General features: G+C 45.9%; 2 protein-coding genes across 4 annotated transcripts in view; one reads left to right on the forward strand and one right to left on the reverse strand.

Annotated features, from left to right (window-relative positions):
* Positions 1 to 20856, reverse strand: part of LOC132207170 (Fc receptor-like protein 3) — a 50679-nt gene extending 29823 nt beyond the window's left edge. For 2 of the 3 annotated variants that reach the window (XM_059642364.1, XM_059642362.1), the window contains exons 1-5: positions 20478 to 20856; positions 10789 to 11049; positions 8572 to 8853; positions 7529 to 7801; positions 6575 to 6859 (exon numbers count right to left, since the gene is read on the reverse strand). In XM_059642364.1, coding sequence (XP_059498347.1) covers positions 6575 to 6859; positions 7529 to 7801; positions 8572 to 8853; positions 10789 to 11049; positions 20478 to 20508 — 1132 coding nt within the window. In that variant the 5' untranslated portion in view covers positions 20509 to 20856. The remainder of the gene's footprint in view (positions 1 to 6574; positions 6860 to 7528; positions 7802 to 8571; positions 8854 to 10788; positions 11050 to 20477) is intronic. The other variant, XM_059642363.1, reaches the window with a different exon arrangement.
* The window catches only part of LOC132207190 (histone H3-like), a 913943-nt gene that overhangs the window by 91168 nt on the left and 797705 nt on the right, over positions 1 to 25070 (forward strand). The window lies entirely within an intron of this gene.

A 25070-nucleotide genomic window follows, 5' to 3' on the forward strand; every position in this document is an offset into this window, starting at 1 on the left:
TTCCAATTTCCCACCCTGGCCCCATATCCTGAAATGTTATGGTGTGACAAGTGCTCCTCCAAATATATTTTAAACGTTTATTTTAGGTTTCTGCTCGCCACTCTCGTCCCATTTGCATGAACCTCGGAGTGAAAAAGATTTTTTTCTGTCAAATCCCCTCAGAATCTCCTGTCCCTTACACTAAATCTGTGCCCCTTCATGACTGACCTCTCAACCAAGGGGAACAGATGCTCCCCATTCACCCTGTCCACCCCCCTCATAATCTGATGCACCTCATTCATGACCCTCTGCAGCCTTCCCTGCTCTAAAGGAAACCATCCCAGCCTATCTACTCTCTCCTTACAGCTCACTTGTTCCAACCCAGGAAACAACCTGGTTCTGTACCCCGTCTTCTGTACCCCCTCCAGTGCTATCACACCCTTCCTGCAGTAAGGTGACCAGAAATGTACACAGTACTCCAGTATCTAACCATTGCCCTTGACATTCAATGGTCTGACCATCACTGAATTCCCCGCTATCAACGTCCTAGAGTTTATCATTGACCAGAAACTAAATCAGACTACCCAAATAAATACTGTGACGATAGGAGCAGGTCAGAGGTTCGGAATCCGGCAGTGAGCAATTCACCTCCTGACACACCAATTCCTGCCCAACATCGACATTACACAAGTCAGTAGTGTGATGGAATACTCCCTACTTGCCTGGTTGGAGGCAGCTCCAACAACTCTTGAGAAGCTCAACACCATCCATAGAAAAAGCTACTCCCACTTGATTGCCACATCCCCAAACATCTAATCCCTACATCACTGACACACAGTTGCAGCAGTGTGTACCATCTGCACACTGAAATTCACCAAAGATTCTCAGCAGCATCTTGCAACTCCACAGCCACTTCCATCCAGAAGGACAAGAGCAGCAGATATATGGGAACACCAGTACAAATTCCCCTGTGAGCTACTCAGCATCTTGAAATGGAAACATATCGGACGTTTCTTCAGTGTTACCGGGCCATAATAGAATATAGAACAGAGAACAATACAGCACAGAACAGGCCCATTCAGCCCTCGATGTTGCGCCGGCTTGTGAACTAATCTAAGTCCACCCCCCAACACTATCCCATCAATAGATAATAAAATGTGAGGCTCGATGAACACAGCAGGCCCAGCAGCATCTCAGGAGCACAAAAGCTGACGTTTCGGGCCTAGACCCTTCATCAGAGAGGGGAATGGGGTGAGGGTTCTGGAATAAATAGGGAGAGAGGGGGAGGCGGGCGGAAGATAGAGAGAAAAGAAGGTAGGTGGGGAGGAGAGTATAGGTGGGGAGGTAGGGAGGGGATAGGTCAGTCCAGGGAAGACAGACAGGTCAAGGAGGTGGGATGAGGTTAGTAGGTAGGAGATGGAGGTGCGGCTTGGGGTGGGAGGAAGGGATGGGTGAGAGGAAGAACAGATTAGGGAGGCAGAGACAGGTTGGACTGGTTTTGGGATGCAGTGGGGGGAGGGGAAGAGCTGGGCTGGTTGTGTGGTGCAGTGGAGGGAGGAGACGAACTGGGCTGGTTTAGGGATGCAGTGGGGGAGGGGGAGATTTTGAAGCTGGTGAAGTCCACATTGATACCATTGGGCTGCAAGCGGAATTAGAGTTGCTGTTCCTGCAACCTTTGGGTGGCATCATTGTGGCACTGCCGGAGGCCCATGATGGACATGTCATCTAAAGAATGGGAGGGGGAGTGGAAATGGTTTGCGACTGGGAGGTGCAGTTGTTTGTTGCGAACTGAGCGGAGGTGTTCTGCAAAGTGGTCCCCAAGCCTCCGCTTGGTTTCCCCAATGTAGAGGATGCCACACCGGGTACACATCCGCAACACATCCCTCACACCCCGTCCCCGCCACAACCGCCCAAAGAGGATCCCCCTCGTTCTCACACACCACCCCACCAAACTCCGGATAGAACGCATCATCCTCCGACACTTCCGCCATCTGCAATCCGACCCCACCACCCAAGACATTTTTCCATCCCCACCCTTGTCTGCTTTCCGGGGAGACCACTCTCTCCGTGACTCCCTTGTTCGCTCCACACTGTCTTCCAACCCCACCACACCCAGCACCTTCCCCTGCAACCGCAGGAAATGCTACACTTGCCCCCACACCTCCTCCCTCACCCCTACCCCAGGCCCCAAGATGACATTCCACATTAAGCAGAGGTTCACCTGCACATCTGCCAATGTGGTATACTGCATCCACTGTACCCGGTGTGGCTTCCTCTACATTGGGGAAACCAAGCGGAGGCTTGGGGACCGCTTTGCAGAACACCTCCGCTCAGTTCGCAACAAACAACTGCACCTCCCAGTCGCAAACCATTTCCACTCCCCCTCCCATTCTTTAGATGACATGTCCATCATGGGCCTCCTGCAGTGCCACAATGATGCCACCCAAAGGTTGCAGGAACAGCAACTCAAATTCCGCTTGGGAACCCTGCAGCCCAATGGTATCAATGTGGACTTCACCAGCTTCAAAATCTCCCCTTCCCCCACCGCATCCCAAAACCAGCCCAGTTCGTCCCCTACCCCCACTGCACCACACAACCAGCCCAACTCTTCCCCTCCACCCACTGCATCCCAAAACCTGTCCAACCTGTCTCTGCCTCCCTAACCTGTTCTTCCTCTCACCCATCCCTTCCTCCCACCCCAAGCCGCACCTCCATCTCCTACCTACTAACCTCACCCCACCTCCTTGACCTGTCCGTCTTCCCTGGACTGACCTATCCCCTCCCTACCTCCCCACCTATACTCTCCTCCCCATCTATCTTCTTTTCTCTCCATCTTCGGTCCGCCTCCCCCTCTCTCCCTATTTGTTCCAGAACCCTCACTCCATCCCCCTCTCTGATGAAGGGTCAAGGCCCGAAACGTCAGCTTTTGTGCTCCTGAGATGTTGCTGGGCCTGCTGTGTTCATCCAGCCTCACATTTTATTATCTTGGATTCTCCAGCATCTGCAGTTCCCATTATCTCTGATACGCTATCCCATCATTATCCTTATGCTTATCTAAGGACTGTTTAAATGCCCCTAATGTGGCTGAGTTCACTACATTGGCAGGCAGGGTTCTCCACGTCCTCACCACTCTCTGTGTAAAAAGCCTGTCTCTGACATCTGTCTTATATCTATCACCCCTCAATTTGTAGCTATGCCCCCTTGTACAAGCTGAAGTCATCATGCACGGAAAAAGACTCTCACTGTCCACCCTATCTAATCCTCTGATCATCTTGTATGTCTCTAGTAAATCTCCTCTTAGCCTCCTTCTCTCCAATGAGAACAGACCCAAGTCCCTCAGCCTTTCTTCATAAGGCCTGCGCTCCAGACCAGGCAACATCCTGGTAAATCTCCTCTGCACCTTTTCCAATGCTTCCACATCCTTCCTTTAATGGGGTGACCAGAACTGCACACAATATTCCAAATGAGACCACACTAGCGTTTTGTACAGTTGCAGCATGACATCACGGCTTTGGAACTCAGTCCCTCTACCAATAAAACCTAAAACACGTTAAGCCTTTTTAACAGCACTGTCAACCTGTGTGGCAACTTTCAGGGATCTATGTACATGGACACCAAGATCCCTCTGCAAATCCACACTACCAAGAATCCTTCCATTGACATGGTATTCTGCCTTCCTATTATTCCTCCCAAAGTGAATCACCTCACATTTACCCGTATTATACTCCATTTGCGACCTTTCGGCCCAATTCTGCAGTTTATCCAAGTCTCCCTGCAACTTGCAACATTCTTCCAAACTGTCCACCACTCCACTGACTTTAGTGTTATCTGCGAACTTACGAATCCATCCACCTATGCCTGCATCCAAGTCATTTAGAAAAATGACAAACAGCAGTGGTCCCAAAACAGATCCTTGAAGCACACCACTAGTAATCGGACTCCAGGCTGAATATTTTCCATCAACCACCACTCATTGCCTTCTTACAGAAAGCCAGTTTCTAATCCAAATTGCTAATTCTCCCTCAATCCCGTGCCTCTGTATTTTCTCCAATAGCCTATCATGTGGAACCTTATCAAAGGCTTTACTGAAGTCCACGTACACCACATCAACTGCCGAACTTCATCCATATGCTTGGTAACCTTCTCAAAAAACTCAACGAGGTTTGTGAGATACGACCTGCCCTTGACAAATCCATGTTGACTATCTCCAATCAAATTGTTGTTTGCTAGATTATTATAAATCCTATCTCTTCTCAACCTTTCCAAAATTTTTCCTACAACAGACGTAAGGCTCACAGGTCTATAATTGTCTGGGTCATCCCTACTGCCCTTCTTGAACAAGGGTTCAACATTTGCAACCCTCCAGTCCTCTGGCACTAAACCTGTCGACAATGAGGACTTAAAGGTCAAGGCCAAAAGCTGCACCACCTCCTCCCTAGCGTCCCAGGCAATCTTTGGAAAAATTCCATCTAGCCCAGGGGATTTATCTATGTTCACACCTTCTAGAATTGATAACACCTCCTCCTTACTCACCTTAATCCTTTCAATTCTAGTAGCCCGTAACTCAGTCATCTGTTCTACAATATTCTCCTGTTCCTCAGTGAAAACAGATGAGAAATAATCATTTAGCACCACTCCAATCTCCACAGGATCCATACACAACTTCCCACTTCTGTCTTTGACTGGCCCTATTCCTAACCTAGTCATCCTCTTATTCCTCACATACCTATACAAAACTTTAGGGTTCTCCTTTATTTTACCCAGCAATGTCTGCTCATGTCCCCCCCTTGCTCTTCTTAACTGTCTCTTTAAATCCTTCCTAGCTAATCTGTAACTCTCCATCGCCCCATCTGAACCATCTCATCTCATTGTCACATAAGCCTCCCTCTTCCACTTACCAAGAGATACAATTTCTTTAGTAAACCACAGTTCCCTTCCCTCATCACTTCCTCCCTGCCTGACAGGAACATACCTGTCAAGGACATGCAATATCTGTTCCTTAAGCCAGCTCCACATTTCAAATTCTCACCCTAAGGGCAATGTGGGTCAACTGATAGCACATGGATGCAGTGATTCAACAAGGCAACTCACCACCACCTTCTCAAAGCGGGGCAACGTGGGACGGGGACTGCATTGCCCATGTCCCACATGTGAATACATAACTCCCAATGGAGTAGGCCTGCCTGTCATCGTTCACCAAAGATTGCACACTGTTTCTTGTATATAATTTAAGTTCAGTTCATTTTTAGAATCGGGAAGTGAGAAGCAAGCTCAGTCATGGTGAAACTGAGATAAAATGGTGTTATCTCAGATTCTCCAGCATCGGCAGTTCCTACTGTCTCAGTAATGGTGAAACTGAATGGCTCATGAAATCATGCTGAACAGAGACAAAATGCTGTTGTTGGGAGAAGGAAACCAGCCACCCTCACCCAGCATGGAACTCTGTGTGATTCCGAAACAAAAGTGAGGGGAATTACTTCGAATTGCCTTCGAAATAGGTCGTGTAAGTCAGTCTCTTCTCAGAAATGCAGTCTTCTGACAAAGTTCTTTCCAAATTGTGATTTTAAAAATACACCCTGAAAAATACCAAGCCCAAACCTCACCCTGACAATCATCAACACTTGACCAATCACCTCCCTTCACACTCTAAATGCCTGGTATTCTGCCCAAAATCAACACTTTGCTCATTAACATAACACACCTTTATATTTTGGACAGAAGATCAGAAGAGATGGGGCAGGTGTTGGTTCTCCAGCAAAATATCTAACCAAATATTCAGGGGGTGCATGATTTTTGGAAATGACAGGGAGGGAAGCAGTGTGGGTGATATAGCTCTGTACGAGCTGGAATAGATATGGCAGCAACAAGAATGATCGAGCATCAGATGGTGTAGAAGCTATCATGGGCGAGGAGAAAACTATATTGGCTGGAGTTTGGAAGAACGATGGGAGGCATTGAATCTTAGGATGTTCTTGGTAATTGTACTGTGTACAATTCTGTTCACCCTGCTACGGAAAGTTGTTCTGAAGCAGGGAATGGTGCCAAAAACCTTTAGAAGGATGTCACCGAGACTAGAAAGTTTGAATTATAACGAGAGGCTGGATAGGCTGGGGGTTTTATTTCTGACACATTGGAGGCTGAGGGGTGACCTCAGAGAGGTTTATAAAATCCTGAGGGGAATATGTAAGGTGATAAAGCCGAGGACTTCTCCCCAGGGTAGTGGGGGCTAAATCTAAAGGGCACTGGATAAGCTGAGATAGGAAAGGTATGTGAGGGGAAACATTTTCACACAGAGGGTGGTGCACATATGGAATGAGCTGCGAGAGGAAATGGTAGCGGTAATGACAACATTCAAAAGAAATTGCCAAATGCAGGCAAATGGGACTTTTTGGGAAACCTGTTCGGCGTGGACAAGTTCGGCTGAAGGGCCTGTTCCATACTGGATACCTCTATGACTCTAATATCCAAGGCTGTGTCACTTTAATCCAAAGTGACGTCTTCAATGACAATACACTAGTTTTGAGAGATCTCATCAGCAGTGGTCCCTGAGCCGATGGATCAGTTACTCTTTGGGAGAGAGTCCTTCTGAACTCACCTATCACTGTGATCTCTATGTCTTCATTGTGCAAAGGGCCTGTCACCTCATTTCTCACCGAGCAATGGTAAATCCCTTTGTCTTTTCTGCTGATGGTTTCAATGTTGTAAACAAGCTTAGTACTGTTGGAAAGCTCCCAGTACAGCTCCACACTTGAGCCCTTGTAGAATTGGTAATAAATCGGCAGAGAGCCATTGGAGACTGAACAGATTAAGGATGCCATATCTCCTTCGATTAGCTCCTTTCCTGATTGAATTACTAGTTCTGGCTTTGACACTGGAATTCCTGCAAATATAAACAAATGTTAGGTCCCTTTGCTTGGCAGAGTTAATTGCAAACTCATCTAAGAACTTAATCACAATCACATCCATTCTCATATCCATTTTTGTATGTTCAGTCTTTGGATGTGTGTCACTGGGTAATCCAGCATTTATTGCCCATCCCTAATTGTACAGAGGGATGTTTCAGGCTGTGGGCTCATTGCCTAAAGGAGACAGGGTAGGACTGAGATGGGGGCAAATGTCTTCACTGGGAGAGTGGAAATCCTGTGGAATTCTTTGTCACAGAATGTGTTTGGGCTGAGAACATTGCTTGCTGTTCAGGAAGGAGTTGGATAGAGTTCACATGGGCCAAGGGGACAGTGGGGGGCAGTGAACTGTGTCAGGTGATCATCCATGATCCCATTGCGCGGACAGAACAGGCTGGAAGGGCCAAATGGCCAACTCCCGGATAATAATTTCCATAATTTTCTGGGGAAGTGAATCCCACAGGCTTCCCACTCTCGAGGTGAAAACATTTCTCCACATATCAATCCTAAATGGGTGACTCATTACCCTGTGCTGTTTGTCTCTGCAGCTCTAATATATGGCTGTGGATGTGGGGAATGATGATAATCTGTCTCTACTTTGAATCCTTCACAGTTTAAAGAAAGGAACAATAATAAACGGTACTCACGCCTGATGGACAAATGGAGCTGATTACTGCGTTTCCGCACCTTACTGCCCGTAACTTCGCAATGGTAAGTACCCGAGTCGGCCGGACGAGCTGGCTCAGAGATGGAATTGCTGTGGTCGGACGGAGACTGGATAGGGATCCCATTTCTGTAAAAGCTGTACCGCAAGGAAGCTTCGGAGAGATTCTCTTCAACCAAGCACATCAGCTTAAACCATTGACCATCAACTAGCTGTCCCTCAGGATACACGGTCAGCTTAGGGACAGCGAATGCCTCTGGAAAGCAAAAGGACATGTTTCTGTTTGAGCTGTAGAGTGTCTGAGCTTGGGAAAGCTCAGTGATTAGAATGAGAGCAAGAAAATCCTGAGACAGAGTCAGCACGGGAGACTCCTAAACTCCTTCAAGGTCAATGAAGGCGGTTAGCATCATGTCAGGTGAAGCTCAGATTTGGTGATGACCACAACACGTTTGGAATGAAAACGTGCAACCACAGTGAGAGCGTTGTGTCTGGTTCACCCATTCTCCACATTGTTGGAGGGATGTGTTAGCACTGGGAGAGGGTGCAGAGGGAGATTTATCAGGAGGGGGATGGAGAGTTTCAGTGATGGAGAGAGATTGAACAGACTAGGATTGTTCTCCTTACATCCGTGGAGATTGAGACAGGGAGACATTATTGAGAGGTATAAAATGATGAACAGCATAGGTCGAGAATACAGGAAGAAACTTGTTTTCCCTTTGGTAGAGGGACCAATGGCCCAGGCAGTGGGCATAGACATTAAAGATAGGGGGCAGGAAGTTTAGAGGCGTTGTGAGGAAAAACACTTTCACTCACCGAATGTGGAACTCACTGCCAGTAAGGGTGGGAGAGACAGAAACCCTCATCACATTGAAGAAGTGTTTAAATGCTCCCTCACGATGCCAATGCTCTGGGGCCAAGTGCTGGGGAAATGGGGATTAGAGAATAGTGAGGTGGCTGTTTCTGACTCAATGGGCTGAAAGGCCTTTAATTTGTGCTGGAGACTCTGCAATAATGACAGATACTTACCTTTAACGGAAATGTGAACATTGTCGCTCCTCTTCCACAGATCAGAATTTGTCTCGATCGCTTCACAGGCGTAATTCCCAGAAACGTTTGCAGCTGCTGCGTTGATCGTGTACACACCGCCAGCATCCGGCGCTGTCTCCAGGGCGCTGCCATCTCTGTAAAATGTGTAGTGAAGCCAGATGGAGCGCCGTGCTCTCCGAGCAATGCACGTCAGCGTGACCCGGAGCCCCTCAAATACTTCAGCCGCCGGCTCCACCCTCAGTACGGGCTTGGCAAAGCGTTCTGGAATGTAACACACAGTCGGGGCTCATCTATCAACTGTTATAGTCACAGACCGAAAGGCACAGCAGTGATGAGGGGCAAAGAAGGTGGGCATTTAGTGACAAATGTCAGGGGACAGTGCAAAACATTATCCTTCTTTTGCTTTCCAAATATGAAATTCTGTCTCAAAGCCATAAAAAAAACATAGAATCAGGCCCTTCTGCCCAACTCGTCCATGCTGACCCAGTTTCCTAAGCTAATCTTCCATTCACAACCATTTGGTCTGTTGCCCTCCAAGCCTTTCCAGTTCAAATACCTCATATTGACACAGAGGTAGAGAAAGACCATAGGACAAAGTTATTTAAAGACATGAGGAGGATAAACATTTGCCTTGCTCCCATCCCAGGATTCCAAAAAACAAAAGGGAATTGAGCTATTGGGAGAGGGTGCATCAGCTGAAGCATTGGAAGCAGATGGGTCACCTTTGAGGTGTATAAAATCATGAGGGGCATAGATAAGGTAAATAATCAAATTCCCACGTGAGGGCAATCCAAACCTGGAGGTTTAAGGTAACAGGGGAAAGATTTAAAAGGGACCTGAGGGGTAACTTTCTCACAGAGCGGGAGGTGCATGCATGGAAGGAACTGCCAGAGGAAGTGGTGGAGGTGAGGACAATTACAACATTTAAAGACATTTGGATGGATACACGATTGGAAATGTTTCGAGGGATATGGGCCAAACACAGGCAAATGAGACAAGTTCACTTTGGGAAACCTGGTCAGCGTGGGTGAGTTAGGATAAAGGGCACGTTTCTGTGCTGTGTGATTGTATGACCCTATTTAGTGATGATGGATCACAATGATTGACATGGGTCACATCGACAGATTGCAACTTTCTCAGCTACACAGAGACAAAGGCTTGTCTAATGAGGGGAGACTGAGCAGGTTGGTCAGAGTTTAGAAGGATGAGAGAAGATTCCATTGCTGTGTGTTGGGTAGCTCAGTTGGCTGGTTAGCTGGTCTGTGATCCACAATTGTTCCAACAGTGTGTGGTTCAAATCCCACACTGGCTGGAGTGACCACAATGGAACCTCTTTCTCAGAATCTCCCCTTGCCTGAGGTGTGGTGACCCTCAGGTTAAACCACCTCCTACTCCCCTCCCTCACTAATGGGACAGTGGGACCACAGTGACTTTACTACCTTTGCCATTGCTCACAAACCATTAAAGGCAGTTTGGGTTAACAGGGCCATTAAGAAGGCATATGGGACATTAGCCTTTGTCAGTGAAGGCATAGATTATAAAAGTGGGGAGGTGATGTTGGAGCTGAATAGGACTTTGGTGAGGCCACAGCTGGAGCACTGTGTGGCAGTCCGGATCACCGCAGAAAGGATGTGATTGCACTGGAAGAGTTGCAGAGGAGATTCCCCAGTACGTTGCCTGGGCTGGAGCATTTCAGCGATGAAGAGAGACTGGGTAAACTCGGGCTGTTTTCTTTAAAGAAGAGAAGGCTGAGGGGGGACCTGATTGGGGTGTGTAAGATGATGAGGGGCATAAACAGAGGGAGTAAGAAGCAGGTTTTCCCCTTATTCAAACGGCCAATAACAAGGCAGGACATCCTTTTAAATTGAAAGGCACTAGATTTAGAGGGAAACTTGAGGCTTGTAATACCCAGAGGATGGTGGGAATGTGGAATGCACTGCCTGGGAGGGTTGTTGAGGTAGGAAACTCCCAAATACTTAAACAATACTTGGATGAGCACTTCAAGTGTCAGAACGTTCAAGGTTGTGGAGGCCTCGCGCTGGGGACAAAAGAACTCGTGTCACTTTAGCAGTACACACAGGATGGAATAAAGAGATTCTGCTGTACTTTGTGACTTAGAATACCTCCAGTGTTTAAATTAAAAATCAAGAGAAATACGCACATTGCCTACCACAGAATGGAATATCAGGTACGTACCTTGAACTTGAACGTGAACATGTTGTGATTCTGACCCATCAATTTTGCAACTGTACAATCCACTGTCATCGGTGCTTTTTACTTTAATGCGATATGAAAATTCATCTGTTGTAGACTTCATTGAATGGATCTTCTTTCCATTTCTATAAAAGGTAAAGTCCTGCTTTGTCCTCCAATAATAGTATTGGCGCTGACAATTCAGTTCCAGTGTCTCTCCTTCCAAAGGTGAAACTGGGACAACATAGAAAGCCACTCGTCCAGCTAAGATCAAAAGCAAAGTCACATCATTACACTGGGAACTGCTCCTACAACATTCGTTATCACATTGTTTCCAAAATGGATTTTCAAGCATCAGTCCTGCCAAACTATTCCCAATATTTTATACAATCCAGCCCAGACAACTACTGTCAGAGATAATGGGAACTGCAGATGCTGGAGAATCCGAGATAACAAAGTGTGGAGCTGGATGAACACAGCAGGCCAAGCAGCACCTGAGCAGCACAAAAGCTGATGAAGGGTCGAGGCCTGAAATGTCATGTTTTGTGCTCCTCAGATGCTGCTTGGCCTTCTGTGTTCATCCAGCTCCACACTTTGTTATCTCAGACAACTACTGTCAATCTTTTTGCAACTTAGATGGAGTGTTGAAGATCGATTTGCTCTCCTGACCTGAGGATGATCCATAAAACAGGGCATCAGGGAGGCTCAGTGGCTCGCACTGATGCTGCATAGCCCTAGCAACACAGGATCGATTCCACCGTTGGGTGACTGCGTGGAGATTGCACGCTCTCCCTTTGTGTGAGAGTTTCCTTGAGGTGCTCCAGTCTCCTCCCACAGTCCAAAGATGTGCAGGTTAGATAGATTGGCCCTGGCAAATTGCTCATAATGCGTCCAAGGGTGTACCGGCTCAGGTGGATTAGCCATGGGAAATACAGGGTTAGAGATGGGATGGCCCTGGGTCTGGGTAGTTGCACTTCAGAGGGTCAGTGTGGACTTGATGGACTGAAAGGCCTGCTTCCGCAATGTCGGGATTTTATCATTCTATGACCACAAGAAACAGGAGCGCAAGGATGGCATTTGACCATTGAGTCCCCTCCACCTTTCAGTGACATAAGACCTGAAGATTATAAGATGTAGGATCAGAATGAGGTCATGAGGTCATGATCATGTTGAAAGGTGGAGAGGAATCGATGGCCAAATGGCATAATACTGTTCCTGTTACTTATAGTCTTATGGCTCCTCCTCAGGTCAGGGGAACAAACCTGTACTGAAGGTCCAGAAGATGTAGGATCAGAATGGGGTAATTCAGCCTGTCGATTCTACAAGCGATGTACGTTCTAGGTAATGGGGGAAAAGTTTAAAGGAGGTGTGAGAGGCAAGTTCTTTTTACACAAAGGTCGGTAAGTGCCTTCAATGCACTGCCAGAGGAGGTGGTGGAGGTGGATACAACAGCAGCATTTAAGAGGCATCTTTACAGGTACATGGCCAGTCATGGAATAGAGGGATATGGACAGCTTCGAGGGAAAGGGTTCAGCTCAGTAAGGCATCATGTGTTAGCACAGCCTTTTGGGCTTAAGGGCCTGTTCCTACACTGTTCTGTTGTTTGTTTCTTGAATACTGTACACTCCACTTCCATGGGCCTTTCTATGTAAATGAAATTCGAAGTTCACTTAGCAGTGATGACATCTTCAACAATTTCGCTTTTGACCATGCACTATATAGCACACAGTGATAATACCCACCAGTTTCATGTGTAAGTGAAATACTTTCCATTTTTGGACCAAGAACAATTCCTCCTTGGTCAGCACACATTACAATTTTAAAGTCTCTCCTTCTTTTACGAACCCACTTCAAGATGGCGACCGAGCCGAGCATTTCAGCCAGGGCCCATCCGCTCTGACCATTTCATTCTCTTTTTTCATTTTCCTCTTTTCTGTCTTTGTGTTTTTTTTTCTGTTTTCTTCTCCTGGTCTCAGCGTGGACACAGCGAGGCTTTCTCTCAGCTCGGTGTGGTGGCTTCCCAGCCCGGGGTGGGAGGCATTCAGCAGCCCATAGCAATCTCTCAAACCCAACGTCCGAGATAGCTGGTGGAGAAAGCAGGCCCCAATGCCACATAATACGGTGTGGAGCTGGATGAACACAGCAGGCCAAGCAGCATCTTAGGAGCAAGAAAGCTGGTGTTTCGGGCCGAGACCTGCCTACCCAGTGACCAGAACTGCCAGCAGCTTCTGCCTGGGCATGTTCCACGGGCAGCAGGAGATCAGAGGCAGCACAGCGGCTGCGATGGTATCACAGCCCGATGTAGGAAGAACAAGCGGGGAGGAGGGTTCCTGGGCATTTGCAGCGGTAGCCATGAGGCTGGGCAGCTGAGTTCCCTCAGAGAGCGAGCTGCACAGAGGGGACTGGGGCCCAGCAAGCACTCATTAAAAACTGCTGAAGTTTTCACTTGATTCCTTTATTTTTCTAGTTTATATTAAGAAATACTTCAATGTTAACTATTACCTTATTTCTTTATTTCTCTACTTCTTCTATGAAGGTCTGTAATTGCTAACTAATGAAACATTGTTTCCCTTATTGTTTTGTACTTAGTCACATCCAATACAAGAAATAGGCAAGGGAACCAGCAATATAAAGGAAGATTGCAAGAGTTTCTTTCAACATATAAATGGCTAAAGAGAGGCAAAAATGGGCTTTGGTCTGCTGGAAAATGATGGTGAATCAGTAGTAATGGGGAACAAAGAAATGGCTGAAGAACTGAATAAACACTTTGCATCAGTCTTCAAGGTGCAAGTCACAATCAACATCCAAAAATTCAAGAGAGTCAGTGGGACGGCAGAGATGAGTATGGTGGCCCTCACCAAGGAGAAGGTGCAAGAAAAACTGAATGGACTGAAGGTGGATAAATCACCTGGACCAGATGGACTACACCCCACAGTTCTGAGTGAGAAAGCTGAAGAGATAGTGGAGGTGTTAGTTGTGGTCTTTCAGGAATCACTGGAGACAGGGACGGAGCCAGAGGACTGGAAAATCACGAGTGTAACCTCAGTTTAAGAAGGGAGTAAGGCAAAAGGTGGGAAATTACAGGCTGATTGGCCTGACCTCGGCCATTGTTAAGATTTTGAGCGTATTGTGAAGAATTACATTTCTGAAAACTTGGAAGTGCATGGTAAAATAGGACACAGCCAGCATGGTTACCTGGCAAATCTGTTAGAATTTTTTGATGCAGTAACAGACAGGTTAGACCAAGGAGAAGCAATAGATGTTACCGACCTGGACTGGCAGAAGGCCTTTGGCAAGGTGCTGCACAAAAGGTTGCTGAGGAAGATAAGGGACTATGGTGTTGGAGGCAAGGTACCAGCATGAATAGAAGATTGGCTGCCTGGCAGGAAGGAGAGAGAGCGGTGATAAAAGGGTCCTACTTGGATGGTAGCCAGTGACAAGTCTAGATCTACAAGGGTCAGTCACAAGGTCTTCACTTTATGAAACAATGACCTAAATGAAGGAACTAAGGGCATTCTGTCTAAGTTTAGCGATGATACAAAGATAGGTGGGGCCACAGGTAGTACTGAGGAGGTGGGGAGGCTGCAAAAGGATTTAGACAGGTCAGGACAGTGGGCAAAGGATCTGTAGATGAAATACAATCTGGGCAAGTATGGGATCATTCACTTTGGTAGGAAGAATAAAAGTATAGACTATTTTTCCAGACGGGGAGAAAATTCAGAAATCTGAAGTGCAGAGGGACTTGGGAATCCTAGTCCAGATTTTCCTAAGGTAAACTTGCAGGTTGAGTTGGTGGTTAGGAAGGCAAATGAAATGTTGGCATTTATTTTGTGAGGACTGGAACATAAAAGCGAAGATGTAATTTTGAAGCTATATAAGGCTCTTCTCAATCCACATTGGGATTACTGTGAGAAATTTTGGGCCCCATATGTCAGGAAAGATACACTGGCCCTGGAATGGGTCCAGAGGAGGTTCACGAGAATGATCCAGGAATGAAAGGCTTAACATATGAGGAATGTTTGTGGACTCTAAATATTTATCAGTGGTGTTTTGAAGGATAACTGGGTATCAAACTGAAACTTACAAAATACTGAAAGGCCTGGCTAGAGTGAACATTGGAAATATGTTTCCATTGGCAGGACCAGACGAGGACCTGAGGGCACAACCTTGGAGTAAAGAATGAGGAGAAATTTCTTCAGCCAGAGAGTGATGAATCTATGGAATTCATTGTTACAGAAGGCTGTGGAGGCCAGGCCAGAGAGAGATAGATTCTTGATTGTCAAGGGGATCAAAGGTTATGTACAGAAGGCAGGAGAAAGGAGTTGAGAAACTTATCAGCCGTGATTGAATAGTGGAGCAGTTTCAATGGGCTGAACGGCCTAACTCCTGCTCCAATGTCTTAATGTCTAAAACCGCACTAGAAGAGGGTCCATATTGGATCTTGTATTGGCTAATGAGCCTGGCCAGGTGAGAGGCCATTCAGTTGGAGTGCCTTTTGGAAACAGTGATCACAGGTGCTTATGTTTTAAGATAGCTATGAACAAGGATAAACCAGGACATTGAAGGAAGTTAATAAATTGGGGGAGTGCAAATTATGCCATTATTAGGCAACAGTATCAGAGAGTGATAGTTGGAAGGAGCTGTTATTAGGCAAGTCCACATTTGGTCAATGTCGCTGGAAGGGCCTGTTTCTGTGCTGTATATCTCTGAGATTATCTTAGTCTCCAATTGGTGCCTCATTATTTTGAGACTGTATCCTCTGCTCCTATACTCTCCCATGATGGGGCAACATCCTCTTGGCATTGACACTGCCAAATCTCTATATGTTTCAATGACACCACCTCTCATTCTTCTGAATTCCAGTGAGTATAGTCCCAACATTTTTAGTCTTTTCTCCTGAGACAATCTTTCCAGACCAAGGTCCAGCCCAAATGAACCCTCTCTGAATTGCCTCCAATGAAATGAAATGTTTGCTTAACGGGAGCAAAACTGATCACAGTGCACCAGTTATGATTTCATCAGCACCTGTACAGTTGCAAGAAGACATCCCTACTCTTATACCCCAGCCCCCTTGAAATAATGGTCAATATTCCATAAGCCCTTCTTGATTATGTGCTGCCCCATGTGCGAGCTTTCTCAGTTTCATGCACAAGTCCCTTCCCCCTGCTACCAGTCCTTTTGCATTGGAGCTTTCTGCAGTTTCTCTCCAATTAAATAATACTTCGTTCTTTTGTTCTACTTTCCAAAATAATCACAAATTTGATTTCTTCTTCCAAAACAACCTGTTTGAAGTCTCACACCCATTTGAAGTATTGTGGCGGAGTTAAACATTGTGCAGATTTACTGAATGGTCTCTGTCCAATGTGACCAAGTCAATGAAACTGGTCACTGATCCTCATTGAAACTGGTGGTGTATCCACACAGGAAAAGAGTTGAAAATGATTCTGGTGCCCAATCTTTGAGAGAGTATCTCTAACTCCGGACCTGAAGGACTGGGATCAAGTCCCATTTGAAGCATGTTTTGGAAAAGGTCGCTTAAAAGATTGTACAGCAAGACTTCAAATTTCCAAACAATTATTCAAGAAATCAGCAGTTCCCTCCTACCTTGGGTGTTCCCACAGAGAGCGAGATTCACTGGAAAACAGAAGGGAATTGAAATGCAAATGTCATTATTTGTGACAGTGTCCTGGAAATGGCAAAGTAAAGACAATGTCAAAGCAATGAGTGCGGAAGCAGCAGAGAAACAGCATATGCCCTTTCGGTAACTCAATGGGCACCGGTAACTGTTAAATCTCATTGAAGTGGAGGCAGAAATAGGAATTGACATGAAGTGCATGGTGGCACCATTGGTTTCTCGCCCTTGTTTCAATCCCCCTTCAACTTGTGCTTTGTACCCTTCGTCTTTTATTTATCCCCGCATCTTCCCCTCCTATTTTCTCTCTCTTTCGGTTCCCATTCACCATGCCATTCTTCATAACCAAGCAAAGGACTCCACATTTCTAGGTTTTTAAACAAGAAAGTGCATTTGGGAAGACTTTGGAGCCCATTGTAAAGGATGAGATTTCTGAATATTTGGAATTGTATGGTAAAATAGGGCAAAGTCAGCATGGTTTCAGGCATGGGAGTTCATGCCTGACAAAATCTGCTGTAATTCTTTGAGCAAGTAATGAACAGGGTAGACCAAGGAGAACCAATGGATGTTATCTACCTAGACTTCAAGAAGGACTTTGGTGATGTGCCACACAGGAGGCTGCTAAGTAAGATAAGGGTCCATGGTGTTAGAGGCATGGTGCTGGCATGAATAGATGATTGGCCGTCTGGCAGAAAGCAGAGAGTGGGGTTAATGGGGTCTTCTTCAGGATGGCAGCTGGTGTTCCGCAAAGGTCAATGTGGGAGCCACAAATTTTCATTTTGTACATTAATTGTCCAGATAAAGCTACTGTGGGCATTCTGGCTAAGTTTGCAGATGATACAAAGATAGGTGGAGGGACAGGTAGTGATGAGGAGATGGCAAAGCTGCAGAACGATTTGGACAGGTTAGGAAAGTGGGCAAAGAACTAACAGATGGAGTACAACATGGACAAGTGGAAGATAATGCACTTTGGTAAGAAGAATGAAAGCATGGACTATTTTCTAAATGGGGAGAAAATTCAGAAGTCTGAAGTGTAAGGAGACTTGGGAGTTCTTGAGACTTGGGACAATAAGTTTAGAAACGGCAAAAGGAGGCTGCTCTCTCCATACTTTTTGAGCACTTCCAACTAAATTGTTCCATTCAAAGGTACAGGAACAGACCATTCAGCCCTTCCAGCTTGTTCCACCATGCAATGGCTGATCTGCGGCCAAGCTCCATTTCCAGGCCTTTGGCCCTTTCCCCTGCATATTGTTGCTGAACAAATATTGATCCCACTCAGACTGAAAACTAACAACTGACCCAGCATCCAATGCCATTCGTCGGAGGGATTTCCAAACCTCTCCCACCCTTCGTGTGCAGAAGTACTTCCCAATGTCTCTCCTGAACAGTCTGGTTCTAATTCTCAGACAATGTCCTCCCCATTTCTAGAATCCCTGAACAGTGGAAATAGTTTATCTTTACCCACCTTGTCTTTTCCTGTCAACATGTTTGATCAGGTCACCTTTGACCTTCTAAATTCTGGAGAAAACCGGCCTCATTTGTGTAAAATCTACTCATAACTTAGCCCCTAAAGCCCAGGTCTCGTGCTTGTAAATGAACATTGTACTCTCTCCAAGGCCAATCTATCCTTCCTAACGTGTGGTTCTCAGAACTGCTCCAAGTGGGGTCTAAACAGGGTTTTGTACAACTGCAGCGTTATTTCCTGAGTCCTTGTACTCCTGTCCTCTCGATATAAAGACAAGCTGTATTGAACATGAGTCAGTCCCCATTTGGAATATCGTGGACAGCTCTGGTAGCCACACTACCAGGGGGATGTGAAAGATTTGAAGCAGGTATAGAAACACTTCACCACGACATTAACCAAGAGGAGAGATTGGACAAACTCAATCTGTTTTCACTTGGAAGTTGAAGGATGAGGAGCAACCACAGATAGAATGGATAGTCGGAGATTTTTCTTCCCAGGGAATTAATGTCCATTTCCAACAGACGCAGGTTTCAGGTAAAAGGGGGAGAGTTTAAAGGAGATGTGAGAGGCAGTTTTCTTTTTTACACAGAGGGTGGTAAGTGTCTGCAATGCCCTGCCAGAGGTGATGGTGGAGGCAGATACAACAGCTTCATTTAACAGGCACCTTGACAGATACATGACCAGGCTGGGAATACAGGGATAGGGACAGCCTGGAGGCAAAGGGGTTTCAGGTTAGAAAGGCATCATGTGTTGGTGCAGTCTTGGTGGGTTCCTGTTCTTTGCCTTTATCTTTGTCTCATTCCATCAGCTCTTGGTTATTTTCTGAACCTGTTTGTGACATTGTAACGATCTACGCACCCAGTCCACTCCAACAGGCTCTTTGAACATTCATTGTATTTCACTTCATTCCACCTAGAAAACACCCTCATCTATCTGCCATTGGTCCAAAATGAATCACCTCACACTGATAGTCTAGAATGGCATCATGGGTCGGCACGGACAATGTGGGCCGAAAGGCCTGTTCCTGTGTTGTACTGTTCGATGCTCCACCATAATAAAGCATGGGACGATTCTACCCCCACAGATAGCAACCACAAATCCTAATTCCCATCCCCAGTGTGGATGCAAGTTTTCCTCAACCCTAATCTGTCAGAGAACAAGCAGAATCTGGACTGAGAAACGTGACCAATTTGTACCAATTTGAACCACAAAACTGGCGCTGACTCTGGGAGAGCAGCGCTCCCCTTGGAAAGGAAATACAAAAATCACTGGAGAAACGCAGCAGGTCGAGCAGCATCTGTGGGGAGAGAAACAGACGTGGGCCATTAGGAAACCTGGTCGCGATGGACAAGTTGGGCCGAAGGACCTCGTTCCGCGTGATACATGACTCTGCGACTCCAGTTCATGTCGCTGTCCGGAATCAGTCTGTTCCCTGTTCGCTGGGAATTTCGTATTCGAAGCAGATCTAAGCACAGCGTGAATGCGTCCCTCGGCCAGTCCCCATGCCCGGAGTCCTCGCTGCTTCTGAGATTGGAGAGAAAATGCAGCCAGCATCTGTCTGACCGCCAGCTTCGAGACTGAGAGACAGGAAACCTCCCCAATACGTGGCACCCAGACACTCTCAACACCTCCCCCCACCCCCCGGCCCGCCACCCGCGAGGAGGAAGCCCATATCAGCCCTGCAAGGTGTTTGCAAGCTGCGCTTCAGCAGAGTTCAGCGGCCAGTGCAGAGGTTGTACAGATTTCTGTAGCTGGCGTGACAATGATATATCGTCACGTCTCTTTCTGCTGTTCAACCTGCAACATTTGTGGCTGAAGTCGGCATCACTGCAGAAAGTGAAAGCAAAGCAAATTTCGCAGCCCACCAAGACACAATTACTCTGCATCGCCCCGGCCTTAACATGCCCCCGTTATGTCGAGTCCCCTTTTGCCACAGTTAACACCTTTGTCCTGCACCATCACTGATCTGTTCCACTCCCCCCTCCTCTGTCCAAACTATTAAAACCCCGACTTTTCCCACCCCTCTCGGTTCGGAGAGTTCGCTGCACTCAAAAGTTAACTTTGTTTCTCTTTCTCTCTCTTCTGCCTGAGTTTCTCCAGCGCGTTCTGCCTTTAGAAACTGTGACATTAACTCTGTTCCCGCCTCTCCCATCACATGTTTCTTGTTTTTGTTCCCCCACCCCCCGCCCAATCCTCAGGCTGACACTCCTGAATCAGAAAGGAATACAGCAGCATCGCCAGTTTGCATGCAGACAACTTTTGGACACACCGTCTAAAAGCGTTGAACTGATATTTCCAGTGTTCAGCACATCCACACCGCGCCACTGACCGTCTGGTTTTGACATCACAGGGTTTTTAAAACAAAAATAAAATGTTCAGACGATGAGTGCTGGGACAGGACCAGGAATACAATGATCTGAATCACAGTATTCATAAACACAAAAACTATGGGGAATGCTGGAGATCTAACAAAAACAGAAAGTTCTGGAGAAACTCAGCAGATCTGGCAGCATCCATGGAGACAGACAGAGGAGTAAGACAGAGTTAATGTTACAGGTTATAAACACAGAAATAACTGGTCTAAGTGTGACAAACCTTCTCTAAACTGTTTCCAACGCATTAACATCCTTCTATGAGGATAGTTGAGCAACACCGTACAGTACTGCAGATGTGGAAACACCAATCTCCTCTAGAACTGAAGCATAACCTCGCGACCCTTACATTCAGTTCCCCTCACTATGAGCCAGAACATCCTGTGAGCTTTCCAGATCGCTTGCTGCCGCTGTGCACCAGCCTTCCATCCTCACAGAACTGGCCGCCTGCAATGTGTTGATTTTCCCACTGGCACACTGTCAGAAAGTTGAGTGTGTTTCTTCTTTGGTTCTGAACGAGAAAAGGGAAATGTAGTGGCAGAGGGAACAGCTGTGTTGCTGTTTTGATGCAGTTTCCACTCAATGTTCCATTCAATCTCCACCCTCTGGGGGCGACTGTAAACAGCACGAGTGGTGGCACCACTTTGAGCAGACACCCCTCGGCCTCTGAAAAGGAAACCCCACATCAGCCCTACAACGTCTTTGCAAGCTGAGCTTTATCAGAGTTCAGCAGTCAGCACCCAGGCTGAATAGACCCCTGCAAGCATCATGACGATGATATATTGTCAGGGCTGTCAGCCTTTAAACCAGCAACATCTGTGACTGAAACAGAAATCACTGGAGAAAGTGAAGCAAATTCCACAGCTCACCAAGCACAGTTACTCTCCATTCCCGTCACCTCACTACATCTCCGTTTTATATCACTATTTACCTTTCTGCAGAATTAATAACCCCTTTGCCCTTTGCACCATCACTGGTCTGTTTCACTAACCCTCCTCTGCTGAAAGTATTACAAACACCATTTTCCCATCCTGTGCTGTTAAAAACAGATTATTTATGAAAATAAATAGACAGACAATCTATGCTGACATGGACTGGGACTGCGATGATCTGAATCGCAGTCTTGATGACACAAAAACTGAGGGCTGCTGGAGATCTAAAGCAAAAGCAGAAAGTGCTGGAAGAACTTACCAGGTCGGGCAGCATCTGTGCAGAGAGAGAGAAAGAGAGTTAACATTATAGGTTATAAACACTGAAAGTGCTGGAGAAACTCAGCAGGCCTTTTAGCACCTGTGGAGAAAGAGAAATAGAGAAAAAAACAGATGTAACATTACAGGTTATAAACACAGAAATAACAGGTATAAGTGTGACAAACCTAGTCTGACCTGCCTCTGATGTAATCGCTTCCTGCTGTAAGGACAGGGAGCCGCACTGGATAATGTTGCAGATGCAGAAACACCAATCCCCTACGACACTGAAGCATAATCTCCCACATTAGTATTTAATTCCTCTCACAATGAATCAGAAGATCCTGCAAACCTTCCTGATTGCTTGCAGTAACTGTTTACTGAACTTCTATTCTTACAGAAATGACCACCCCAATGCACAGTCTCTCAGAAAATTGTTATTTGATTCTGAAAGGTAAAGAAGGGGATTGCAGTGACAGATGAGCAGAGGATGCTGTGGGGCAAGAGGTTTCCATTCTGAAAAGGTCATGCTCAGTGGAGCTCAGAAGGTGACGGGGGATTGAGGAAGTGAGATTGTGTGTTGGAACAGAAGGCTAACTGTAAGTGCCAACTGATGGGTTCTCGTGTGCAGGGTATGTATCTGACTGCAACAAGAACAGAAGTTGCTGGAAAAGCTGAGCAGGTCTTGCAGCTTCTGTGAAGAAGAAAAAAACAGAACTAACGTTTCGGGTCGGATTGTTAGGTTCATTTTCGGAGACCCTTACCAACTTGATGCAATAACAAGACACTGACCTGTTTAGAAAAACACATCCTCTATTACAAAGCAAGTACAAGCCGTGGAGGATCACTGTACTCAACCCGGCACATGAAGGGTCTAGGCCCGAAACGTCAAATTTTGTGCTCCTGAGATGCTGCTGGGCCTGCAGTGTTCATCCATCCCCACATTTTATTATCTTGGATTCTCCAGCATCTGCAGTTCCCATTATCACAGAGTGCTGAGTCTCGCAAGCGATTCTCTCTGAGCTGCAGACAGTCCCCGTTTTTGATACCTTATCGAGTGCATAGTACACAAAGCAATTTTACATCTCACAATGGCATGTCACATGAAACAATCGCTACATCGGACAATGTCATGATATAAAAATAATTGCTACATCGAAAGTCATAGAGAGCAGGATACAGTATTGATCGTTCGCGAAGTGACTGCTAATGACAGGAGGCGATTTCAAGTTGCTGAAGTGACAGAATGTAATTTCAAGCCACCCCTTTAGCAGAAACAGAAGTTACATATTTTACAGGATCTCAGAAGTCTCACACCTTTACAAATCCTGCCCACCTAATCTTTCTCGAGGCAGTTTCCACATAGCCCTGTGCAGGAAGATAAAGATTTACAAAGTTTATACCTAATTCTAGTCAGGTAGCAAGTTTTAAGGCAATGTCTGCACACCTCTGCGTAAGCAGATAAAGATCATTAAGTTACAGAGAATATAGAAAGTGAAGGGACGTTACCTCATAACATCTCAGGATGACCCTTCTTCAGAAGAGCCCAGCTTTTCCAGCAACTTCTGTTTTTGTTCCTGATTTACAGCATCTACTGTTCTTTTGGTTTTACAGAATTGACTGGGCGCTTGGCTGCTCATAGCATCTGGTGTAGGAGTAGGAGGTGACATCAGAACACAGTTCTGACCTAGCTCCTTGTTCAGTAGACTAGTCTGAAACATCCTCAATGCTCTGGATATTGGCAACTAAGTTCAACAGCATGAATGACACCCCCGCTGAAAATAGAAAGGCAATTTCTTATCTCAGTGGCGAGAAACCTCAGAATAAGTCAGTGCAGAGGGATCTCAGTGACCTTGAGTGTGAATCTTGGAAAACTAGCACGCAGCTACAGCAGGTAGTAAGGAAGGACAAACGGCATTTATTGCTAAAGGAATGGAGTATAAAAGTATTGAAAATGTTGCTGCATTTGTACAAGCCGTTAGTTTTTCTACACCCGGAGTACTGTGCAGAGCTTTGGTCCCTGTACTTGGGGAGGGATGCACTTGAAGTGGAGGCAGATCACAGGAGGTTCACTGGAATGATTCCAGAGATGATTGCTTTGTCTTGTGAGGTGATATTGAGCAATTTTGGCTGATACTGTCTGGAGTTTAAAAGAATGAGAGGAGATCTAATTGCTGTTATGAGATGCAAAATTGGGGGATTGACATAGAAACATAGAAGATTGGAGCAGGAGGAGGCTATCTGGCCCTTACAGACTGCTCTACCATTCATCATGATCATGGCTGATCATCCAACTCAATAGTCTAATCCTGCTTTCTTCCCATAATCTTTGATCCCATTCATCCCAAGTGTTATATCTCATTGGCTCCTGAGTGCATTCAATGTTTTGCCTTCAACTACTTCCTGTAGTAATGAATTTCAAAGGCTCACCACCCTTTGGGTGAAGAAATATCTCCTCATCTCTGTCCTAAAAGCTCTACCCTGAATCCTCAGACTGTGAGCCATGGTTTTGGACACACTCATCCCTGCTCTTGAAGTCAAAATCTCTTTCAGTGAAGGCTACTATACTATTTGCCTTCTGTACTGCATACTTACCTTCAGCAACAGGTGCACAAGGGCACCCAGGTCCTGCTGCACAATCCCTTCTCACAGTTTACATACATTCAGGTAGTAATCTGCTTTCTTGATTTTGCTTCCAAAGTGAACAACCTCACATTTGTCCAACTTGTTCTGTATCTCCCATTCACCCAGCCTGTCCAGATTACGCTTAAGTATCTCTGCATACTCGTCACAGTTCTCCCTCCCATCCAACTTGGCATCATCTGTAAACTTTAAAGTGTTACATTTTGTTCCCTCATCAAAATCATTAGTATATATTGTGACTTGCTGGGGTCCTAGTACTGATCCCTGTGGCACTCCACTAGTCACTGCCTTCCAATTTAAAAAGGGCCCATTAATTCCTACTCTTTGGTTCCTCCCTGCCAACCAATTTTATATTTCAATAATGCTCCCCCCAATCCTGTGCACACTAATCTTGCACAATAATCTCTCTTGCTGGGCTCTTTATGAAAGCTTTCTGAAAGTACAAATATACCACATTGACTGACTCCCTCTTGTCAACTTTACGAATTACATATCATAGATTTCCAACAGATTTGCCAAACAAGATTTCTCCTTCATAAATCCATGCTTATTCTGTCAGATCCTGTCACTGATTTCTAAATGATTCGCTAGAAAGCCCTTGATAATGGATTCGTGAATTTTCCCCACTACCAATGTTAGGTTTACTGACCTATAATTCCCTGTTTTCTCTCAGCCTGCCGCTTTGAATATTGGAGCGACATTATCTACCGTCCAATCTGCAGGGACTGCTCTAGGATCTACACAATCCTGCATAATGCATCCACTATTACTAGAACCACTCCCTGAAGTACTCTGGGATGTAGATTAACAGGCTTTGGGGATTTATCCACCTTCAATACCAACAATTTTCCCAGCACTATTTCTCTCATAATATTGATTTCCCTCAATTCTTGCCTCTCGCTGAATTTTGCGTTCTCCAACATTTCTGGCATCTGATTTGTGTGCTCCTTTCTGAAGGCAGTACCAAAGTATGTGTTCAGTTACTC

The sequence above is a fragment of the Stegostoma tigrinum genome, chromosome 44 (assembly GCF_030684315.1).
Source record: "Stegostoma tigrinum isolate sSteTig4 chromosome 44, sSteTig4.hap1, whole genome shotgun sequence".
In the NCBI taxonomy this organism is placed as follows: Eukaryota; Metazoa; Chordata; class Chondrichthyes; order Orectolobiformes; family Stegostomatidae; genus Stegostoma; species Stegostoma tigrinum.